This window comes from Pteropus alecto, unplaced genomic scaffold (assembly GCF_000325575.1).
Source record: "Pteropus alecto unplaced genomic scaffold, ASM32557v1 scaffold311, whole genome shotgun sequence".
In the NCBI taxonomy this organism is placed as follows: domain Eukaryota; kingdom Metazoa; phylum Chordata; class Mammalia; order Chiroptera; family Pteropodidae; genus Pteropus; species Pteropus alecto.
The window spans coordinates 889,505-913,541 of record NW_006431916.1 but is presented as its reverse complement, the minus strand read 5'-3'; the positions used below and the strand labels follow the sequence as shown (position 1 = coordinate 913,541).

Below are 24,037 nucleotides of genomic sequence, written 5' to 3'. Positions count from 1 at the left end.
CGAACATTTCTCTTTCTTTTGTTTTTTTTAAACCTGTTGTTTTTAGATCTGCTCCTTTTTTTTAATAACCTACTCTAATTTTCTAATTGATGTTGCTGCTCTTCATGAGACACTACTTTTTAATTGCTTAGAATTTTTAATATTTTCCCTTCCTGCATTGTTCTGTAGAGGTTCAGCTCCCCTTAGAGACACAATCCATAACTTTCCACAGTTGTCAGAAATGCTGATAGCCTCAAATTAGTCAATTAACTTGATTAGTCACTACCTGAACTTTTTCTATTTTCTTTTCTAGGTGACTTGGGTAGTTAGATATCTCCTTATCAACTAGCTTACTCATTTCCTTCCTTCCTTCCTTTCTTTCTTTCTTTCTCTCTCTCTCTCTCTCTCTCTCTCTCTCTCTCTCTCTCTCTCTCTCTCTCTCTCTCTCTCTCTCTCTCTCTCTCTCTCTCTCTCTCTCTCTCTCTCTCTCTCTCTCTCTCTCTCTCTCTCTCTCTCTCTCTCTCTCTCTCTCTCTCTCTCTCTCTCTCTCTCTCTCTCTCTCTCTCTCTCTCTCTCTCTCTCTCTCTCTCTCTCTCTCTCTCTCTTTCTTTCTTTCTTTCTTTCTTTCTTTTCTGTGTTTCTTTCTTTCCTTTCTGTTTTTCTTTCTTTCTTTCTTTCTTTCTTTCTTTCCTGTGTTTCTTTCTTTCCTTTCTGTTTCTTTCTTTCTGTCTTTCCTGCCTTTCTTTTTTCTTTGTTTCTTTCTTGTTGATAAAGAATTCTTCTTAGCTCTAAGTAACCATTTATTACTCAATATTCAAATTTAAAATTATTTTTGATCTTAGTAGATCTTTAAAAAATTAATCTATTTTGAATTTTCAAAAATTTAAAAAATATTTTCCAAAAAAATGTTATTATTTTCCAGGGTCATAGAACCCTTGTTTATATTTCTGAACTGTCTGTCATTCAGCTCTACAGCCTACCACATATTTTTGTTGTCTATGACATTCGCATCATTGGATATGGCTATTTCTTCGAAGGATGACTTTTCTTTTGAAGCTTGGGTCTTCTGAATTCAAGGTGTCTTCATAATCTTGGCTGCAAACAGATTCACTAGTGAAGATTTTTAAATACCTAGATGCCTGGGTCCTATCCCTCAAAAACCTGAATCAGTACAAGTTATAGAGGTTTAATAGGTTGCAGATTAACTCATCCTTCAAAAACACTAACAATCTAGATGAAATATTTTAGAAATTTATTTGCACACCTGACATAATGACTAAAATTTAATAAATAATGACAGCACCAAATGCTGGTAAAGATGTAGAGAACTAGATCTATCATTTATTCCTGGTAGGAATGTAAAATGGCACAGCCACTGTGGAAGACAGTTTAGCAGTTTCCTTCAAAACTAAACATACCATTACTGTATGGCCCAACAGTTGAACTCCAAGGCATTTATCCCATAGAAATATAAACATATGTTCACCTAAAAACCTGTACAGGACATTTATAGCAGCTTTATTTGTAATAATCCCAAACTGGAATCAGCCCAGATTCCTTAAACAGGTTAATGGTTAAACAAACAGTGATATATCCACACCATGGAATACTACTAAGAATAAAAAGGAACAAACTATTGTTGTCATGAATTTATTTATAATATCCTCTTAGCTTTTTAATATTTGTTTTTATGTATAGTGCTGTTCCCTTCTTCAATCTTATATTGCTTATCTAGCTTTTCTATTTTATTAGTTTTATCAAGATCATTTCAATATTAATAACCTTTTCAAAGAACCAGGATTTGCCTTAGATAATTCTATTTGTTTCCTTTTTATTTAATTCCTGCTCCAATCTTTATTATTTTCTTCATTTTACTATGTTTAGATTTAATTTTCTCTTTTTATAACACTTTAAGATGGACACTTAAGCTCACTGATTTTTCAGCCTTTTTTTTTTTTGGCATATATGCATTTATATTAAATGTCTTGAATAGACAAATATAGAAACAGAAGTATATTGCTGCTGGGGGAAAGGAGAGGAGACCTTAGGAAGGAATGTAGAGTAATTCCTTCCTAAGGAGAATATGCTAAAAATTCAAATTGCACATTTAAGATGTATTATATATGAATTATATTTCAATAAAGCTGTTAAAATTAGACACAGACAGAGGGAAAGGAGAGTCGGGGGAGGTTTAAGAGAGTAAAAGAGGTCAAATATATGGTAATAGAAGGAGACTAGACTTTAGATGGTGAGCACACACTGCTATATAGATGATGTATTACAGAATTATACCCTTGAGTCAATTATTAATGAATGTCACCCCAATAAATTTAATAAAAAAATATTTTATTTCATGTATTAAAAAAAAGTTCAAAAACAGACAAAACTAACATATAATGAGACATGGTGGTTATCTTTAGGGAAGAGAAGGAGAGCAATAATTAGGAGGAACCACAAGGGCCATGCCAATTCTGACAAGCTGGCAATACTCTATTTCTTGCTTTGAGTTAAGGTTACATGAGTGTGTTCACTTTGTGATAAGTCATTAAAAGAAAACACATCATTTCATGTCTACACTTGTTAGCACCGAGTTGATCGAGAAGGGAAGGTTTCGGTGGTGAGATGCCCAATTGGAAGAATGCACCAGGGGCTGACATGAGAATGAAACGGCAGGCACCAACTTTATTGCGGGAAGTGCGCTTCTGTGTTAGGGGACCGCATGGGCTCCACATATGTCAGAGAACAATAGTGGCATTCTGCTACACATGCGTGATACAATAAGCCGAATCATGCTTGCATGAGCTGGGCGCAGGCGCCCTACTACATTAATGTAACATTCTAAATCCAAGGTCCTGTTCCCAGCCAGGCCTGGGACCCACAACACTCAATACTGCTGACACTGGATGTATGGTTTTCACACTAAGCGATTCTCCAGTTCTCAGTAGACACTGGCTGGGTGTCCTGCAATTTAACTCAGTCCTAAAATTAACTGCCTGGAAGCAGCACAGACCCCACAGGTTAAGTGCTCCCACTTTAGATGCTAATCAAAAAAGAGTTCCGAGTTGTCACCTGTACTTCTGACTGGCTATAAATTAGGGGTTCCCATGACCCCCTTCTCAAGTTTGATAATTTGCTAGAATGACTCACAGGAACCAGGGAAACAGTTTACTCACTATTACTGATTTATTATAAAGGATATATTAAAGAAAATAAATGAACAACTAGATGAAAAAATACATAGGGTGAGGTCTGGAAGGGTCCCAACATAGGAGCTTCTGTTATTGTGGAGCTTGGAGTGTACCACCCTCCCAACACACAGATATGTTGTTCATATCCTAGAAGCTCTCCAACTCCTTTGGTTTGGGTTTTTATAGAGGCTTCATTATAATACACATTATTAATTAAGTCATTGGTCACTGTGATTAACTTAACCTCCACCACCACCCACTCCTTCCTCCTCAGAGGTTGAAGGGTGGGGCTGAAAAATCCTCACCTAATCATGGGGTTGGTTCTCCTGGTAACCAGCCCCACATCTCTAGGGCTTTTTAAGAATTGCCTTATTAACATAAACAAGAGTGATTGAAAGGAGCTGGTTAAGCTTGTTTCATCTGATCACGTCAGGGCTATCTTTAACTGGGGGATTAAAAGCCAAATATTATAATAAAAATAATGCTCTTTTCACCTATTTCAGAAGCTGGGGGCAAAAAACACACAAATATTATAATGGAAGATGTTCCTATTGTTCTTGTCACCAAGAGTTTTAGAAGCTGTGTGCCAAGAACTGGGACAAAGACCAAATGTATATTTATTATATCACAACATCACAGTCACTGAGTTTGTGATATACTTTAGTTTTTTTAAAATCTTTATAATTTGAAAAAAATGTTTCAGTAGATTTGAAGTAGATAAAGCATTTGTATGATTTTCACCAGCTCCTTAATGAAAGCTTTCATAAGAACCCCATTGTCTATGATTATAACTATATACGTAAAGTATATTTGAAACTAACAAACACACATTTTAGAGTCAAGAGCTGACCTAGCTGGTAGGGTCTGCTAAGCTTCTTTGAGATTAATGCTTGAGCAAGAAATGTCACACAGGCAGTAGGAGTGTAGTCTTAGTTTGGTTTACACCAGAAGCGGGACTTGAGATGAGAACTGCACATATTTTGTGAGGTGATTCCAAGAAGCACCTATCGAAGTAGGAAAGTGAGACAGAGAATGGAAGGAAGCTGAGTGCAGAGTGCATTATAATGTACAGAGTACATTAACCAGTAGGTTCCCTCTGTGGGCAACTGAGACTCAATCCTTCTAGATGCCTTTCAATATGGCCACGATCCCCATTTTGCAAATATAAAAATGGGCTGAGAGATATTAGGTAACCTGCACAAGCTCACAGTGCCGAGGTAGAACAAGAATTTGTACCAATCTAATCAGTGCGCAAGGATAGTTTGGTCTGAAGGACACCAAACCAGTTTTTGGAAACGGGTCTAGAAATGAGGGAGAAGGAAACAAACATAAACAGGTTACAAGCAAATGGAGTGATTTCCTGGAATCACGGCTGCTGTGTGGATCTTGCTTTTTACATGATGACTGAGCCAGGTGCAAGGAAGGTTGAGTCTGGTGATGGAACTGACAAAAATGTATAGACTGCTCTTTCTAGAATATAAGCTCAGACATTCTCAATAAATTCTGTTATTGTCTTTATACATTTGCAAGGTAAAGAACCCCTTCCTTTTAAGTATTAGTATATATAACTATCTGGATTGAATGCATCTTTTTGAAGATTGCACTGTAAGCAAAATGCAAAGTGGGCAAAAAACAGGTTGGCAGCACCCTTGACAAAGTATCATTTTAACAAATTCTGTTTCCATCCATATGTGCTACTGTTACAAGAACTCTTAGGGCATGGTGGCCATTAGTAAGTTTACTAATGGTAACTTAATGTTTGGCAAAAAAAAACAAAACAAACAAACAAAAAACTCCTGGATCTTTTTCCTGGGTCAGAAGCCTCTGGGAATAGCATTACTCTATTAGTATCTGTACTTTAAGTCCAGATTTCAAAAGTGTAGTATTCGAATATTCAATTGTTAGTACTCAATTCAGCTCTACAATAAACAACAAAAACCTGCTGCTGCTTTAGATGTTTATTTTTAAACGCTTGTTTTAGCAGTGAAAAGTACTATTTAATTCTTGGCACCACTGCTTAGCCCCTGAACACAACATTTTTTCAAAGATCTATAACCTGCAACAGAAAGCAGGCAGGAATCTAAGCCACAGCTTTGTTATAGAAAAGTTTATCGGAGCAAATCTTTGAAAAAGATCTGATTAAAGACTGTTATCCAAAATATAAAAAGAACTCTTAAAACTCAACAGTAAGAAAATAAACAACCGGTTTAAAATTAGGCAAAACATCTGAATAGACACTTCACCAAAGATGATGGCAAGTAAGTGTATGAAAAGATGCTCCACGTCATATGTTAGTAGGGAATTGCAATTAAAACAACAGTGAGATACCACTACACATCTAGTAGAATAGCCAAAATCCAAAACACAGACAACACTAAATGCTGACAAAGATGCAGTGCAAAAGGAACTCTCATTCATTGCTGGTGGGAATGCAAAATGGTACATCCATTTTGGAAGACAAGTAGTTCTCACAAAACTAGACATATTCTTACCATATGATCCAGCAATTGAGCTCCTTAGTATTTACCTAAATAAATTGAAAAGTTATGTACACATGAAAACCTGCACACAGATGTTTATAGCAGTTTTATTCATAATTGCCCAAACTTGGATGCACCCAATAGTTTTTCAGTAGGTAAATAGATAAACAAACTAGTACATCCAGAGAATGGAATATTATTCAACGCTAAAAAGAAATGAGCTATCAAGCCATGTATAGACATGGAGGAAATTTAAATACATATTAATGAGTGAAAGAAACTGATCTAAAAAGGCTACATACATACTATATGATTTCAACTACATGACATTCTAGAAAAAGCAAAATTATGGAGACAGTAAAAAGATCAGTGGTAGCCAGAAGTTTGAGGGAAGAAGGACAGAGCATAGAGAGTTTTAAGGACAGTGAAACTATTTGGTATGATACTATAATAGTAGGTACACGTTCCTATACATTCATCAAAACTCATAGAATGGACACCACCAAGTGAGTAATCCTTAATGTTAACTATAGACTTTGGGTGACGATGATGTGTCACTGTCGGTTTATCAGTTGTAACAAATATCCCCCTCTGGTGCAGGAAACTAACAGTGGAGGAGGTGTATATGTGTGAGGGCAAGGATAAATAGGAACTCTTGTACTTTCTGCTTATTTGGCTGTGAACCTAAAATTGCTCTGAAAAATAAGGTTCATTAATATAAAAAAAAAATTTGGAAAGCAATACAGCAGGGAGGATTAGGAAGAAGATGAGCCTGGCAGAAGACATCGGAACATTACAAAAGATTGGGCAGTCAAAAGGCCAAATACCAGGGAGGCAATCAAGGATGGAAAGATCAGCAGGTACTAGTTAGGTCTACACAGACAAGAGGCAGTCATTTAAATCAGGGAGAAGAGAACAAGTATTATATCTGGAGAGGCAGGCAGCATTCTACAAGAAACGGTACTGGTAGGTGGAATTGTCAAGCTCTGATCCTGGAGCAGAATTCTTTGCTCTTTGCCCTGTTCCAAACGTTCTTCCAGGGGTTGAGGGCTGGTCCCACAGTAGTTTATTCTGAGTGAGCTACTAGATTACATCAGAGTCTCTACCATTCTTTCCTTCCTTCTCTGTTTTATTTCTCTGTCAAAATTCTGGCCACAGAGCTACCCACAAGAAAACTAATGTTAGTTTCAGAGAAATGAAGGGCTTCAGAAGAAACCTCAGCAAAGAACCTGATCAATAAAGTCTCCTTAAGGACAAAAGCCCCAACTATAAAATGCTTAATCAAAAAAGCAGAGTTGTTATTCCTCACAATAAACACGCTAACAATGGAACAGTTCTAGGAGACGTTAATTCAGTGACAGTTTCTTTCTTTCTTTTTTTCTTTATCCTTTTACCAACTTATTTTCCTATTCCCCAGCCTGTGGCAACCACTTTTCTATCTTTTTCTATGAGTTTGACTTTTTATTTAGATTCCAGATGTAAGTGATACCATGAAGTATTTGTCTTTGTCTTGCTTATTTCACCTAGCATAACGCCCTCAAGGTCCATCCATGTCGTGGCAAACAGTAGAATTTCCTTCTTTCTCGGACACTTAGGCTGTTTCCATAGCTTGGCTATTGTGATTAATGCTGCAATGAACATGGGAGTGCAGATATGTCTTTGATATTCTGTTTTCATTTTCTTTGGAGATATATACAGGAATGTAATTGCTGGATAACATGGGAGTTTTATTTTTATTTATCTGGAGATATATATATATATATACACACACATATATATATATTTCCTGGATCATATGGTAGTTCTATTTTTAATTTTTTGAGGAACTTCCATCGTGAAATTTTAGAGGAACTTTTCATTGTGATAGGTTCTTTTCATCTTTCTGCTCTGCTGGTTTGCTTTGGGAGGCTGGTTCCCCTTGTGGTCATAACAGGATGGCTGCTGCAGTTTACATGCATCATTTGAAGACCAACATTATTGAGGGATGATGAGAGACCATTTTCTCCTGTGTGTTTCTTCCTATCATCAGAAAAGCTATTCTCCCAGTAACAAAAAGACAAAACATTGTAGAATGCCGCTTATACAAGTATCTAGAGTAGTCAAATTCAGAAACAAAAGTAGAATGGTGATTTTAGGGGCTAAGGAGAGAGGAGAATGTGGGGGTGATATTTAATGGGTGCAGAGTTTCAGTTGGAGAATATGAAAAAGTTCTGGAGATGGACGGTGGTGATGGTTGGACAGCAGTGTAAATAAACTTAATGCCACGGAACTGTACTCTTAAAAATGATCAAAAGAAGAAAAAATTTTAAATTGAGATGTAATTAACATAATAGTATAGTAGTTCCCCTTTACCCATGGTTTCGCTCTATGAGGTTTCACTTTCTGCAATTTCACTTATTCTCAATCAACTGTGGTCCCAAAATATTAAATGGAAAATTCCAGAAATAAATAATAAATTTTAAATTGCTCACTGTTCTCAGTAGTTTGATGAAATCTGGAGCTGTCTTGCGCTGACCCACTGCATCCTGCCCCTGCTATGTATGAGTCATCCCTTTGTCCAACAGATCCGTGCCCCTTCTTCACTTAGAAGACATCTCAGTTTCAGATCCACTGTCATATTATCACAATGCTTGTGTTCAAGCAAGCCTTATATTATCTTAACACTACATCACAATGCCTACATCATACACCTCACTTCATCTCATCAGTAGGCATTTTATCTTACATCATCACAAGAAGGGTGAGAACAGTAGAGTAAGATATGTTGAGAAAGAAAACACATTAATATAACTTTTATTACAATATATTATCATAATTCTTCTATTTTATTACTAGCTATTGTTATTAATCTCTAAGTATGCCTAATTTCTAAATTAAACTTTTTCATAGGTATGTATGTATAGGAAAAAACAGTGTATATAGAGTTTGCTACTATCTGCAGTTTCAGGCATCCATTGGCAGTCTGGGAACGTATCCCTTGATTCGATAAAGGTATGTATTGAGAAATGATCACTGCAAGAAGTCTGGTTAACATCCATCACCACAGAGTTACAAATTTTTTTTCTTGCGATGAGAACTTTTAAGACCTACTCTCTTAGCAACCTTCAAATATACAATACGATGTTATTGATTATAGTCTCCATGCTGTTCATTACAACCCCAGGGCTTATTTATTTCATAACTGAAAGTTTTTACCTTTTAGCACAAAATGGTTTTCTCTTGCTTTCACTCATTTCACCCACCCTCTACCAAAATGGTAAATTTTATGTTATACATATTTTATCACAATTAAAAAAGAAAAACTTTTCTCTGAAACTTCATAGTAGACTTTTTATGTAAGCCAGAATTCTGTCACTTGCCCATTCCTAAACCAATGATAATGACAACAATAATGAAATTAATACGATTGGCTTAACCAAATCAAGATCGTTTCCCCTTTGACTGCGGTGGGGCTCAGCCTCCCCTGAAGCACATAGCCTCCCAATACTTGAACAAAATTTGGATTCTGTTAATGAGATAAAAGTAGCAAGGGGTTGGGAGGAAAGTAGGGAGGATGGCTACCTGGTAGAACACAAGACAAGGCTTTTCCCACTGAGGCAAGGAAGGACTAGATTCCCTCAAGGAATTTTGTTGGGCAGCCAAAATTTTCTGAAGATTTATGTGAGGTTTACCTACTCCAACCCTCAGGAGTCCTTGGGGGAATCATAATGTCTCTCATATCTGTCCCTTTGTCTTTCCACTCCAAGGACCAACATTGTAATTTGCTCCCTCATCACTGCACATTTGACTGTGATAGCAGTCTTCTGAGGGACTTGTCTGCCTCTGGTTTCATTCCCACTTAGATTTACCCTAAATACCACTGCTAGATCAACTTTACAGAACCAACAGCTCACGCATGTTCAAATTTATTATCAGGCTACCTGGCACCATCCATTCTTTTATAATCCTTGTTTTCTGTCTCCTTATTAGTATGTTCCTTAGGGCAAAGATTTTGTCTTACTCATCATTGTATTCTCAGTACCTGAAATAGTACCGATCGTACATAGGTTTTATCCATTCAACTGATGTTTATGGTGTCCAGTAATATCGAATAAGTGAATATATTATTCAACAAATAAATAAGGTCATAACTTGGCTCTTATCAATTTAAATTTTTTTCTCACATGAATCTTATGTTTAAACTATACTTATTGTTCCCTGACCACATTATGTAACTTGCCACTTCTGTAATTTTGCTCACACAATTTTTCCAGTTTGTAAAACCTTTCTCTTTCTTCTCTGATAATCAAAGACCTACATTTTTTATTTTTAGAACAAAGCCCAAATCTACATTCAATGTGAATGTTTCTCAATTACTCAAGACTTATGACCTATTCTCTCATCTTCTATGATTTTTATCATCTGTACCTATTTAGCACACAACATTTTATATATATTTTCTTTTTTAAGTAATGTCTTATTTCCCCAATTAGAATTTAAATCCCTTAAATTCAGGAATCTTATTTTATGTCTGTTTTTATTTCCAACGCCTAATCTAATACTAGAATTTATCAATAAATATTTATTAGTTTCTAAGGATGGTTAGATTTTTAGCATTGATATAATACATCATAAAAGCTCTCTTTAAACTTAATTTAGGTTATAATTGAATGATTAAGCTGTTAAAATTTGAGAGTAATATTTCTATCAATTTAATCTTAGTATATGTACACATTTGTATATCCATATGTATATTATACATTTACCAGAATATACATAGAACCAATTACATCTGGTTGTGCTATGTTGATATACTATGGCTTATTTTTCAAAGGCAAATATTATAGTGCATTCCAGGACACCTTACTTCACATGATCAGTTCTTTGAAACTATATTTGGATGTACAAGCTATTAAAAGCTTCTTGTACTGAGTGACCTTTCAGGCAGAATTTAGATCAAGTACTCATGCTAGTGCTGCCTGTTGCTGAGTGGAAGACAGCAGAAAACCCTGAATTTGAATCTCCATTGGGTTTTTGATTTGCTTGTTTTGTTTACTTTCGTTCTGCCTTGAGAAGATGAACAACGAAACCACCCTGATATCCTTGAAGGAGGCCATAAAAAGGTTGCTAAGGGCTACAGGGAGGGAGCAAGCATAGGTCTGCTTTTCTGGGAAGATGGGTAAGAGAAAAATGAGGAGTAAAAATAGGCAAAGAACTACAGCTATGCCCATTAGGATTCTATCTATGTTAAAGTGGTTTGAGTCTTCCAGGTTAAAAAAAATTTTGTAAGTTAATAATAAAGAAAATTTTACTCCCAGGTGCTATAATTGTATTCAATTAATGCATGCGCTATATAGTAGGTATACAAAAATAAGTAAAATATGGTTTCTGCCCTCAAGGAGCTAAAAGTCTGTAGGGATAACATAAGTATTCAAAAATACTTACGATTTAATATAATTGACCTTATGATGTTCCTAAAGGCCTATGAGAACATGAAGAGAGAATTAATTTTGCCTTCGACATTAGGAAAAGGAACTCTTCATAGAGGGACATTTAAGCTGGATCTTAAAGAGCAAGTAGGAGTTTATGAGAAAGAAAAATATGGGAGGAAACTCTCAACTGAGGAAACAGTATACCTAAGCCATAGAAGCTTGGAATTGCGTACTGTATTAAGTCAGCAGCTCAGTGTCTTACGTGATTCATGACTAGGCTATGAGAGGAGTGGCAGAAGATGGGAGGAGATCCCAGTTGGCTCTAACTATATATCACTGGGCAAGTCCGGGTGGCATAAAAGGTATATAATCCGTGCGGTTACATGATCAGTTTTACATTTCAGGAGTGTATTACTGGAAGATGGATTGGAGGTGGCAGAAATTGAAAGTAGGCTACTATAATCCTAGGTCCAGGTGAAAGATAGTGCTTAACTGGTTTTGTAGAGATAGAGACAAGGAGATAAATTAGGGACTTTAATGGGGAGGAAGGAAAAAAGTAAGAATCAATCTGAGATTTCTAATTCAAACAATTGAGTAGATGGCGATGTCATTAACTGATCTGAGGAATTGTAGAAAACAGACTTAGATTCGCAGTCATATTGTTCAGGATTTATTTGGAATGGTCTGGGAATGCCTTTTGGTGAGAGGACTCTGAAGAACTGCTGCAACCGTAAACCTTTATACTGATTGACAAGCTAGAGTTCCTCTCTACAGTTCAAGCTGGAGACAACTTTCAAGCAATATAGTCTTAAAAGTCTGAAATTTAATATACACAGTATACCAGATAACATTGTTTTGGTGTGTAGGCAGAGATTGCTGGTATATTAGGTCATTCAGGTTTACACTCCCACAAAAGGCACATTTCCTACTGAGCCTTATCAATATGTGAATAAAATCCAAAGAAGTGAGAAAATTCCACTGTAGTAATTTCAGAAGATGGGAATGGGGTGAGGGGCAGGGGGAGGGAGTTAGTAGGTTAAATTTGGGACAGTTGAGTTTGACATCCATCCACGTGGAGATGTATAAAATTGAGTTGAAGATAACAGGTCTAGAGCTTAGGAGAGAGGTAGGTGGTACCTGAAAGCTGAATTAGCCTTGGGAGAAAGTTCAAGGATAGAATCTAGGCAACCACAACAGTATTCAGGTCACTGGGGACAATTGAAACTCAGGAAAGAGGTCTGTGTGTTAGTGTACCATTTTCTTCATAAAAGACAATGTGGGTGGCTTCAGGCAAGTGAGTTATGGTGTTATAGTTCTCTGTGGTTCAGTTAGACATAATTCTGGTGCCACAGCGCCCTCTGTTGATTAGGGCTGTTCAGAGCTACTCAGATCCCCTTGGGTTACATTGCTCAGCATCTCATTCACATAACAGATTTCAATCATACAAGACATTTTGTAACTTCTGTGTAAGGCCTCTGCTAGTTGTTGGTGGACAAGTATATAGATGTCCAAGAAAGTCTATGAGTCCCCTCCCTCCAAGAGCTTACAATTTTGTTCATGAAAAGCTAACTCTAAAAATAAAGCAGGAGGTGGGGGTGACAGGTGGTAGAGGCAGTTCCTGTGAGAATGAAGTAAGCAGGGAGGAGATCTCCAGGTAGAAAGGCTGGGGGATTCAAGCAGGCAGTGGAATTTGAGCTTATCCTTGAAAGAAGGATAAGGTAGAGAAAGCCACCTTATTAAATGCTGGTTTTAGCACTAGCTAGCTATATGACAATAGGTCTCAATTTTTTGAGAATCAATTTCTTTATCTGTAAATAGTAAATAGTAAAATTGACTGCTTCACTTCTTATGGTGGTTGTGAGACTCAAAGTAATGCTTGTATAAAATACTTTTTAAAGCATAAATACCATATGTAGACAAGACATGGCAAATAATTCAAGTAATTAGACAATTCAAAAGTTTGGCAATATAGGGAATGGAAGAGCTAGGATGATGGCTAGAGAGAACGGCAAATGGGAACATCTGTTCATAATCTTAAATTTAAATAGTTCCCCAAATTTGGTACTTGTTTTGAACAACATATTATAGTCTTACCTTAAGGCAAAACCTTAATTATGTCCCCAGACCTAAACTAACTCTTTATTCTTTTATCCTATAGAGTAGATCACAAACTCCAATTTTTAGAAGCACAGTTTAAAGAACTGGACTTCACCAAGAATAATTTGACACAGAAATTTGAACATCATAGCAAAACATTAGCAAGCCAGGCAGCCCAAGATGAGCTGTGGACAGCAGTCCTGGCACTCAAGTGAGTATCCAATGAGAAATCAGTAGAATTCTGTGGCATTCTGAGTACTTGCAATGGTCATTCTAAAACTGAATTTCTTAATATGGTTCCAACAATGGATTGTGAAGAAGTCACATATTCTTTGGTTCATTCATTCAAAAAAGATTAATTTGAGCACCTGTTTATATGCCAGGCACTGTAGAACGCATCACAATCTCTTGCTTGCTAAAGTCTTACTGACACAAAGATGGATAATATAACTCTTCTGCCACTGAGAAAATTGTTGTATGAGTGGTCGGAGAACTAAGGTATCCACTTTAGCACAGGTCTTATTTCTAAAGTAAGTATTTTCTAAAATACAACAACTGGTTTGTACTTCTTTGAGTTATCCTAATAGAATTCATTTTATATTTGAACATAGTGTGTTCTACTGCTTAAGAAGTTCTCCCCATTTTTTGTAGGTTCACTTCAGTGGAATTGAATATTTTATACAGCTACGTTATTGAAGTACTCATCTGCTTGCACACTCATGTACTTGAGAAGTTGCCAGACTTGGTGAGAGGTCTTCCCACCTTAGCCTCTGTCCTTAGACGAAAAGTTAAGAACAAACGCATTAGGGTTGTGTGGGAGTCTGTCCTGGAGGAGTGTGGGCTGCAAGAAGGAGACATCACAGCACTTTGTACCTTCTTTATTGCACATGGTTACAAGGCAGAACACTACAGTGCTAGAGTGAGGCAGATGTACATCAGGGATGTCACTTTCATGATTACCAACATGGTAAAGAACCAGGCTCTACAGGATGGTTTGCTAAAAGCTGTTCAGGTCATTGAGAAGGGGAAAGCAGTGACAGCCCCTGAAGAGCAAAGGTCATGCCTAAAAGAGTTGATACCATTAGTCAAAAACTAATCTATTACCCTATGACCTGGTGATTCCATTTTTAGTAATTTATCTTACAAATGGGAAAAAATATGTATATACAATTTTGTTATGGGCTTATTTTATAGCGAAAGTGAGGGAAATGTTAGAGAAATTATGATAAATTAATATGATAAATACTTTCTGTGTAGCCATATAAGAGAATGAAGCTCTTTGTTTTATTGCATAATGATGTGGAGTTATCAATAAGATGTGTTGTTTTAAAATATTTATTTTCAATGTATATTGTTTAAATGGAAAAAAGGGCAAAACAAATACACACACACACACACACATATATAAGCTAATATATCCATAAATTTTATAAACTTCTTCTGGAGAGATACATTAAAAAACAGTAACATTTATTGTCTTAGAGGAAAAAACAGTTAGGGAATGAAAGATAGGAGGAAGTCTTTTGCTGTTAATCCATCTTGTACATTTTGAATTTTGAACCACATGAATGTATTATCTATTAAAAGACAAAACAATAATAAAAATTACCTAATATATATATTGTATGTTGATGTACATTTTCTCTATATATAGTACCACAGTTATTCATACCAGAAAGGGAACTTGCACAAATTGACCATATATTTATGATATTTATTAAACACCAAATGCCATGTGCTAGGTGCTGTAAATAACAGAAACATTAAAAAATGTAGGCACTGTTCATCAGGAAAAGGTTAAGTGCTGATGCTTTATTTGGGAGTTACAAATTCGGGACAGCCAGATCGAGGTAAAATTCTAGAAAGATGTTAGGTAGAAAAGGCTAAGAAGTAATACTAGGTGGTACATTACCTTGCTAGCCCCTCTTCAAAATGAGCCGTGAGAGACATGGCAGGTTGCTTGGCAGATACATTATATTCACTCAGTCTGGTCCTTCTCCAGATACACTGTTTGGAGAAATCATGAAGGAAAGAGAATTTCTCTGTCATGCTCACTCGATCCACTGTTTTCAACTGGCCAAAGTTTGCTCTGTGGGGAGTGACACCCCATACTCCCAGGATGCATCATCTAAGCCCTCCTAGAAGCCATTGGAAAGTCAGAGTCTGCAGTGTTTCACAGGAGTCCAAAAGTGGCAGGAAGGGCCAGAGATTCCAGGAATGCAGGTGAGCCCTAGGCAGACCAAGGGATGTTGGGTCCAGAAAGTAAATAAGTCCAATGAAGAAGCATATAAAATGTATCCATTATAGAAGACATGAGTACCTAAAAATAGAAATAAAAATGCAAGAGTTAAATAAGACTACAATAAAAACCACTATCACTAGGAGATATATGACTGGATGAGTTCAGAGGAGGAGTATCACTGTGTGATGGAGAAATACTTCCTGAAGAAGTGCACCTAGTTGATCCTTGAAGTAGGCAAAGCCACAAACCAGCTCTTTGAAGATGAGCTGAGAAAGCAGTGACCCGAAAACACAAGATGACAGCAAATAGATTAAAGTTGAATGTTTCAAAGAATAATGGAAAATTCCATAGGAAAAACAAGTTAGGATCATAGTAGGGAGCTGAAATTCTGGGCTAAGGGATTGATACTATGAACAACTGGATGGATGGCAACCAAAGGTTTCTGAACCCACATTAAAACAAAACAAAGCTTTCTACCAAGGACCTACACCTTCTTGTTTTGGCTCCATGTGGAAACCAACTCATCTTCCCAAACTGAATGACTGTAACAAATCCAAAAGAACTATTTTCATGCAAACTGATTTTCTTTTCTTTTCCTCAAAAGACTCAGGCCTGGTTCTTTTTTTCCTCTCCATTTTTTTTTTTTTTTTTTTTGTTTATTGTGGTTAAATATACATAAAATTTACCATCTTGACCATTTTCAAGTGAACAGTTTAGCGGTATTAAATGCATTTATAATGTTGTACAACCATCACCACCATCCATCTCTAGAACTTATAAAACTGAAACTCTATATCCATTAAACAATAACGCCACCAGCTCCTGGCAAACACCTTTGTGAGGTGTCAACATAAGAATGTCCAAAACTGTAGAGGCTTTTTGTAAGCGTTTATTTGAGCCAAACTGTTGACATAATGCCAGAGAGCAAGATCGCAAATGCTCTGGAGAATAACAGTTTTTTAGCTTCTTTTATGCATTTGAAATTAAGGAGGGAAATTAAAGATTATATGAAGGTGGGAGAAAGCAAGGTGAGGATTGGATTACAGGATAGTTAACAAGATTCTGTGCTGTCTTGGGACTGGTTATGGCTTATTTCTAAGGTGTGAACCTAGATACACAGAGACAATGGATATTGCTTGCCTAAGGCAAAGATACACCCTTTACTAAAAAGTTATGCCTGGGGTATGACCATGACCTGACAGTTAGGAATTTATGATCAGGTAAACTGGTGAGGTTACTTTCCATAGAACCTTTTTTTTTGGTCCACAAAGACCTGGTTCTCAAGTACTAAGGATCAGTATTTAATATTCCATTTTCCTAGGCAAATATATTTTTTTCATATAACTCAATTCAGTAGGATCAGTTGTTGGTCAAGAACTTAATTCTAAATGGAAAAGCTTATTTCAAAATGTATAAAATGTTAAACTACTTTCTTTTTTGGCCTCCTTGTAATTTTGATTGTTCTAGTTTGAAATTTAATAACCAATACTATATTATAAATGATTTACATGACTGACCTTCAGGATGAAGACCTGCAGTTTGTTTCCAAAGCCCTTAGGAGGGAAGGCAATCCTAAAGAAACCTGTCTCTAGGCCCAGACTTAAGAAGGGGCTGGGCTATAGAAGGAAGTGTAAGTGCCTTTATAAATTATACCAGTTTGCAGATTTTCTGACCACAACCTTTCTCAGAGATTAGCCTCTGGAGACGCTCGATTAAGAACTCTGGATAGTGATCTAAAAGGTTAGGTTACAAATTAAGAAAAACTGAAAAGTAGTCTGGGAAGTACCGAGGAAAGACATTTTTTAAATTACTGTTCTGTTTTTAAAGTTTATTTAGAGGTTTCCCTTTTCAGCCCAGAGACCAAATCTCGCGATAGTCCAAGGTTTCCGCAGCCTCAGCAGAGCAGAAAGCACAAGGGAAGTTCGGACTCCACCCAAGCTGAATCAGGAGGAGCTGCAAGACCGGAGCGGGACCCTCCCCTGCGCAGAGGGACGGAACCGGCGGTGCGCACAGGCCCCGGAAGTCCTGCCCTGCCGAGTGTTATCGGTCTCTGCCTTGGGCGGTTCTCTGGGAGGGCGGGGCCATTTTGGCGGGTAATTGTGACGTCAGTAGTGCGTGTGTGATTGCTGCGGCACCACAGAAAAGATTAAGCTTTCTGGCTGACCCCAGAGAAGTGGAGAGCGGCCTCACGGCACCAGGAAACGGCGCGGCGCTAGACGTCCGAAGGCTGGAACGCAGGGGTTCTGCGCTGCCGCCACAGCAGCGGTAAAACAGAAGTCTTCCGGAAGCCAGGCGTCCGGGCGGAAGCAGCGTCCTTCCCCGAGCCGTGGCCCCAATGCTGCGCACCTTGGCAGCCTCAGGCTCCTACCGGCAGCCAAGGCAGCAGCCTCATCTGGTGAGAGGGAGGAAGGGAACTTGGCGCATACCCCGCGCCGCACCAGAGAGCTGAAGCCACCGTCCGCACTGCCAAAACGGGCATGTTAATGCCTCGGAGCAGCTAAGGTCTATCTACAGAAACATTTGTTTATTTTCCTACCCTACGTTTGTCCTAAACATGGACAAATTATATCGCCTTCCGGGATAGTACTCTTTACCTGGCCCGCAGAGCTCCTTTTGCTTCAAGGCGTGTTTGATGCTTCCAGTCTCTGAATTCTGTCTGATACGCTGCTGGGCATAATATTTAAACACAAACTGTTAATTTGCTTTTTCCGTAGATGGGCCGGAAATACTATTCTTTGTCTTTCGGGTGATGATATTGAATATGCCTTTTTAGCATATTAAAATGGCTGTACCTAAAGACGCCATCCCTTCCTTGTCGGAATGCCAGTGCGGGATCTGCGTGGAAATCTTGATCGAGCCCGTAACACTGCCTTGTAATCACACGCTCTGTAATGCATGCTTCCGATCTACTGTCGAAAAGGCGAATTTATGCTGTCCCTTCTGTCGCCGCCGAGTCTCTTCGTGGACCCGGTACCATACCCGAAGAAATTCTCTTGTTAATAGGGAGCTGTGGGAGATAATTCAAAAACACTATCCAAAGGAATGCAAGCTTAGAGCCTCTGGATTAGAATCAGAAGAAATCGGTGAGTAAAACCCAGCGTCTTTGTTGGCTAAAAAACCAAAATCCTTTAAAAAATGAATCTCTGCTAATCCATTTTTAAAAGGATAAAAAAGAAAGCCCGACTAGTATTTGCCCAAATTATTCACGGAGATGTTAAATTGGTGTTCGTTGGGTTAAAACAGAAAAGGAAAAAAAAATTGCCTGCGTAGAGCTTTCAATTCTTATGAAAAAATGAGCTGTAGTGGTAGGTAGTACAGCAACAGCAGAAATAAGGAAACTGCTGGATTCCTGTGTTGATACTTCTTCTTTCAGATACTTTCTCTAACATATACATCTGTATCTTAAGCATGCAAGGAGCCTAAACTAAACTAGCTTTCTGGGACCAATTCCCTCTCCTTACGTCAATTTTTATTCAAACTCCTCCATAGTGTGGACAGAACAGCTAGCTAAATCAGTTGACTCCAGCACCTTGATCGCTTATGTGATCAAGAGGCCATGCCAATAAGCCACGCAGTGTTTTTTTGTCTTAAATGTGGTGTCTGCTCTGGTGTACTTGCCCTTTTTCGTTGGAATTATTTTTATTGTGGTAAGTATATATAACAAAATTTGCTATTTTAATCATGTTTTTAACAGTACTTACCTTTCATTAAAACTGCTTTTATTGAGATATTCGTATAAAATTGATGCAGTTAAAGGATACAGTTCAGTGGTTTTGGTATTTTACATTATTTTTGCAAAATTGTGGTATAATACATATAACATAGAATTTACCATTTTAACAGTTTTTAAGTGTACAATTCAGTGGCATTAATTACATTCACAATGTTGTGCAAACTTCACCACCAGCTGTTTCCAAAATTTTTTCAAAACCCCCAATTTTTTAACCATTAAGCCCTGACTCCATGTTTTCTCCCCTCCCTTTCTAATCTACTTTCTGTTTCCATGAATTTGCTTACTCTAGATATTTCATATGTGTGTTCATATACTGTATGTGATCTGTTGTGTCTGGCTTTCACTTAGCATGTTTCCAAGGTTCATGTACATTGCAGCATGTGTCAGTACTTTACTCCTTTTTAGGGCTGAGTAATATTCTATATTATGGGTATTTTTTATTTATCCCTTCAGACATTTCGATTGTTTCCACCTTTTGGCTATTTGAATAGTGCTTATATGAGCATTCATGTACAAGTATTTGTTTGAATGTGTTTTCAGTTTGGAATTGCTGGGTCATATGGTAATTCCTTGTTTAGCATTTTGAGGAACTGCCAAACTTCTCCAGGGCTGCGTCATTTTACATTGTCGGCAGCACTGTATGATGATTCCAATTTCTCCACTTATTATTTTCTGTTTTTGTTTTGTTTTTTTCCATAGCCATCCTTTTGGGCGTGAAGTGGTATCTTAGCCTGTTTCGTTTAATTTTGGCAAAGTATACATAACAAATTTACAGTTTTAACAATTTTTAAGTGTACAGTTCAGTGGCATTAAAAATTCACATTGGTGTGCAACCATGACCACCATCCATCTTCAGAATTTTTCATCTTCCCAACTGAAATTCTGTACCCATTAAACAACAACTGACATACTTGATGTGTTGCATATATTTTTAGCCATCCATCAGTCTTATTTTTTTATTTATTTCACTTCCCCTTAAATATATAAGTATACATATTATTAGCATTATTAGCTTATAATTTTTTTCTTTCAATGTAAGATTTTACATATAATGAGATGCACAAATCTTAATTGTACCTTCACTGAGTGTTCACATATGTATAACCTTTGTAATATAAGCCCCTATAATACAGAACATCACCCCTGAAAGTTCCCTCATGTCCCTTCCAGTTAATTCCTATCCCTTCTACCCCCAAAGTCAATAATTTTTTTTTTTCACCGTAGATATTTTGCTTGTTCTAGATCTTCATATAAATGGAATTCTATGAGTTTCCTAGGGTTGCCATAATAGAGTACCACAAACTAGGTAACTTAAAATAACAAAATTATTTTCTCACACTTCTTGAGTCTACAAGTCTAAAATCAAGGTGTCAGCAGGGACATGTTCTCTTGAAGGCTCTAGGGAAGAATCTGTACCACCCCTTTCTCTTAGCTTCTGAGTGTTGCTAACAGTCCATGGAATTCCTTGCCTTGCAGCTGCGTAACTGCAGTCTCTGCCTCCATAGTCACATGGCCTTCTCCCTGTGTGTGTCTGTCTTTACATGGCCATCTTTTCTCTGTGTTTCTTTCCTTTCTTACAAGGACACTAGTGATACTGGATTAAGGGCCCACCCTGCTCTAGTGCGAACCCAACTTAATTACATCTGCAACAGCCCTGTTTCCAAATGAGGTCACGTTCCTAAGTACAGGGGGTCAGGACTTCCACATTCAAACCATAACAGTGATCATGCAGTGGGTATTCTTTTGTATAAGTTTTTTTTACTAAATATAAAGTTTGAGATTGATCCTTATGTTGTGAGTATTACTAGTTTATTTCTTTTTGTTTTTAAGTATCTTTCTACTGGTTGACTATATTATACTTCATTGGTTGTTCTCTAGTTGATGGCACCTCAGCTGTTTCCAGCTTTTGGTTATTAGGAATAAAGTTGCTGTAAAGACCACAAGTTTTTTCGTGGTCATATGTTTTCATTTTTTCTTAGGTAAATATTTAGGAGTGGAATTGCTCAGTCATAGAGTAGGTATATGTTTGGTTGTGTAGGAAGCTAACAGATAATTTTCTAAAGTGGTTGTAGTATTTTCTAATTCCAGCAACAACGTACTGTTGACCCTTGAACAACATGGGTTTGAAATGCATGGGTCCACATATATGTGGATTTTTTTCAATAATACCTGTACTGTTTTCAGTCAGTGGTTGGGAGTCTGGATGCAGAGGACTGGCTGTATGCATTGATCTTTACACTATTTTTTTATAGGGAATTTAAGCTTCCTTGGATTTTTGGTATCCATGGGGCATCCTGGAACCAAGGGATGGAAGAATAATTTTATAAATAGCTTAATTCAAGTTAGGTTGTATTGTTTTTGTTATTTTTGTTTTAAAGTGAGGCAACCCTTGGTTGACCTCACAGATTGCAAGGACCTTGTCAGCTTACAATCCCTTATTTTTTTATTTGTTACGCCTACAGCACCTGGTCTTCCTAGGTGGTCTCCCATTCAAGTACTAACCAGGCCCAACCTTGGTTAGCTTCTGAGATCAGCTTACAAGTTAGGTTGTATTGTTTTTGTTATTTTTGTTTTAAAGTGAGGCAACCCTTGGTTGACCTCACAGATTGCAAGGACCTTGTCAGCTTACAATCCCTTATTTTTTTATTTGTTACGCCTACAGCACCTGGTCTTCCTAGGTGGTCTCCCATCCAAGTACTAACCAGGCCCAACCTTGCTTAGCTTCTGAGATCAGCTGGGATCCAGCTTGTTCAGGGTAGCATGGCTGTAGGCTATTTTTGGTCTTATATTGGAATTTGAATTTTTTAATTTGGGAATAAAATAAAAAGTATAGAGATAAATTTCTTTAAATGAATTCTGGTTTATTTTTTAACTGTCTGTTACTTTTTCATCTTCTGCAATTGAACCTCTATCCATTAAACAATAATTCCTCAATTTCCCCTCCCTCCAACCCCTGGCAACCACCAATTCTACTTTCTGTCAAATGTGACTACTCTGAATAGCCCATATAAGTAGAATAGAATAGATATTTGTCCTTTTGTATCTGGTTTATTTTACTTAGCATAATGTCTTCAAGGTTCATCCATGTGTCAGAATTTAAATCCTTTTTATGACTGTAATATTCAAGTCCTTGCCAACACTTATTTTGTTCTTTGCTTTTTAATAGCTAACCTAAAGGGTATGAAGTGGTTTCTGTGGTTTTGATTTGTATTTCCATAATAACTAGTGACATTGAGCATCTTTTCATGTGCTCGTTGGCTATTTGTATATCTTTTTAGAGAAATGTCTATTTAAGTCCTTTGCCTGTTTTCTTAATTGGGTGGTTTGTTTTTTTGCTGTTGAGTTGTTGGTGTTCCTTATATATTCTTGATTATTAATCCCATATCAAATGTATGATTTGCAAATATTTTTATCCCATTCCTGGGTTGTCTTTTTATTTTCTTAATGTCTTGGCTATTTTTATTTCTTTATTAAGTGAGCTTTTTTAATAATAAAAAGAAACTTAAAATCTTCCCTTTTCAGTTGTCTACAGCCATTTACTATTTAACCCCCATCTCCACCACTGGACACATAACAAACACATTCACAGAATTTCACTTGAGAACTTTAGTAGTTAGAAATATTTCAAGCCAGGGGCTGGCAAACTGTGGTCCACCGGCCAAATTTGGCCCACGTCTATTTTTGTAAATGAAGTTTTGTTGGAAAACAGGCACTACACTCATTCATCTGTGTCCATGACTTGCTTTTGTGCGACAATGGCAGAGTTGAGTGATGGCACCAGAGACTGCAGAGCCTACAAAATATAAAGTGTTTATTATCTTGCCCTTTACAGGAAAAATTTGCCAACCCCTAAGCTATAACAGCTGATATTATACTACCTCCCTACACATGCTTTGTCCATTTTTTTAGAAGTTCTACAATAAAAGTGCTGTCCCTCCTGTCTAACCAGGTTTTCAACCTAGCCCCGCCTATATTTTCTTAAATTTCTCTCCTGTATTTTCCACTGTATTTTGTCTCAAATGGATCTTTAGTGGCTAAAATAAATAAAATTTAGTATACTTTAGCCCTTGTTACGGAATGACATCACTGTTTTTAGTTCCTCTGTTGCAGAATTTGCAAACTGTTGGCATAGAAGCCTTATAAAGCCTGCAGACATGTTTTCTGTGACTCCTTTAGTGCCAGCCTTTAAAACTGGGAGATTTTACATTAAAATATGGATTTCTGGATTGTTGGGAAAAAACAACAACAACAACAAAAAAAAAAATATGGCGGTGACAGACCTAAGTTTTCTGATAGCAATAGTCACCTGGAATTGAGTAACAGCTGCTCCTTTATATACACAGTTGTGTCCCTTTTTCTGAATTTAACTCCAGGGTGATTTCCCCCCACTCTTTGTATAGCTTAGTGTTTATCTTTAATCCTGTAGTTTGTTAGTTTCTTGTTTACCAATTGTCTCTTCTCCTAAACTCTCTGCTGTTGTAGAATTACTTTTTTTTTTTTTTTAATTCCTTTACTATTGTTTTAATAGATTCTAGAGAGAGTTAAGTATACATTTTCATGTGTTATTTCTAAGTAGAAAACCTCTGGCTTTTCTTTCAAAATGGAATTCCATAAAAAAAGATATTGCTATTATACAGATTTAATGCAATCCCCATCAAAATCCCATTGGCATTTTTTAAAGAAATGGAACAAAAAAAAAATCATTTGATTTTCATGGAAGCACAAAAGACCCAAAGTTGCCAAAGCTATCTTGAGAAAAATGAAGCTGGAGGCATCACTCTGCCCAACTTTAAATTAAACTACAAAGCGACAGTAATCAAAACAGCATGGTATTGGCAGACAAACAGACACACGGACCAGTGGAACAGAATCAAGAGTCCAGAAGTAAACTCCTATTTCTTTGGAAG

The 24,037-nt window shown here is 37.1% G+C and overlaps 2 protein-coding genes, 1 long non-coding RNA gene and 1 pseudogene across 6 annotated transcripts in view; 2 read left to right on the top strand and 2 right to left on the bottom strand.

Moving 5' to 3' along the window:
- The first annotated feature begins 10,702 nt into the window (after nucleotides 1–10,702).
- On the top strand, nucleotides 10,703–14,251 carry SMCO1 (single-pass membrane protein with coiled-coil domains 1). Its single transcript, XM_006906151.1, has 3 exons — nucleotides 10,703–10,749; nucleotides 13,217–13,366; nucleotides 13,807–14,251. Exons 1-3 carry the CDS (start codon nucleotides 10,703–10,705, stop codon nucleotides 14,249–14,251), a joined length of 642 nt encoding a protein of 213 aa, XP_006906213.1.
- A 305-nt stretch (nucleotides 14,252–14,556) lies between these two features.
- On the bottom strand, nucleotides 14,557–17,334 carry LOC112473513. 2 transcript variants are annotated; one of them, XR_003044041.1, is made up of 3 exons: nucleotides 16,915–17,334; nucleotides 15,068–15,475; nucleotides 14,557–14,732 (listed from the first exon to the last, which is right to left on the bottom strand). It is a non-coding gene; the product is annotated as an uncharacterized LOC112473513 (long non-coding RNA). The 2 variants fall into 2 exon arrangements; XR_003044040.1 differs by lacking the exon at nucleotides 14,557–14,732 and having other exon boundaries at nucleotides 14,856–15,475.
- Nucleotides 17,335–17,543: 209 nt separating this feature from the next.
- Nucleotides 17,544–24,037, top strand: part of RNF168 (ring finger protein 168) — a 22,399-nt gene continuing 15,905 nt past the window's right edge. Inside the window, exons 1-2 of one of the 3 annotated variants that reach the window (XM_025041872.1) lie at nucleotides 17,544–17,792; nucleotides 18,112–18,480. In XM_025041872.1, coding sequence (XP_024897640.1) covers nucleotides 18,180–18,480 — 301 coding nt within the window. In that variant the 5' untranslated portion in view covers nucleotides 17,544–17,792; nucleotides 18,112–18,179. Of the gene's footprint in view, nucleotides 18,481–24,037 lie in introns of all 3 variants that reach the window. The other 2 variants (XM_015600328.2, XM_006906150.3) reach the window with 2 other exon arrangements.
- LOC112473742 lies at nucleotides 21,784–21,902 on the bottom strand (annotated as a pseudogene).

What these genes read in the sequence shown, in the direction of transcription:
- SMCO1 (XM_006906151.1), top strand. Translation starts at nt 10,703, where the DNA reads ATGAACAACGAAACCACCCTGATATCCTTGAAGGAGGCCATAAAAAG. An exon ending in TTGAAGGAGGCCATAAAAAG is followed by an intron (nt 10,750 to 13,216) that starts GTTGCTAAGGGC and finishes TTTATCCTATAG; the next exon opens with AGTAGATCACAAACTCCAAT. An exon ending in ACAGCAGTCCTGGCACTCAA is followed by an intron (nt 13,367 to 13,806) that starts GTGAGTATCCAA and finishes CATTTTTTGTAG; the next exon opens with GTTCACTTCAGTGGAATTGA.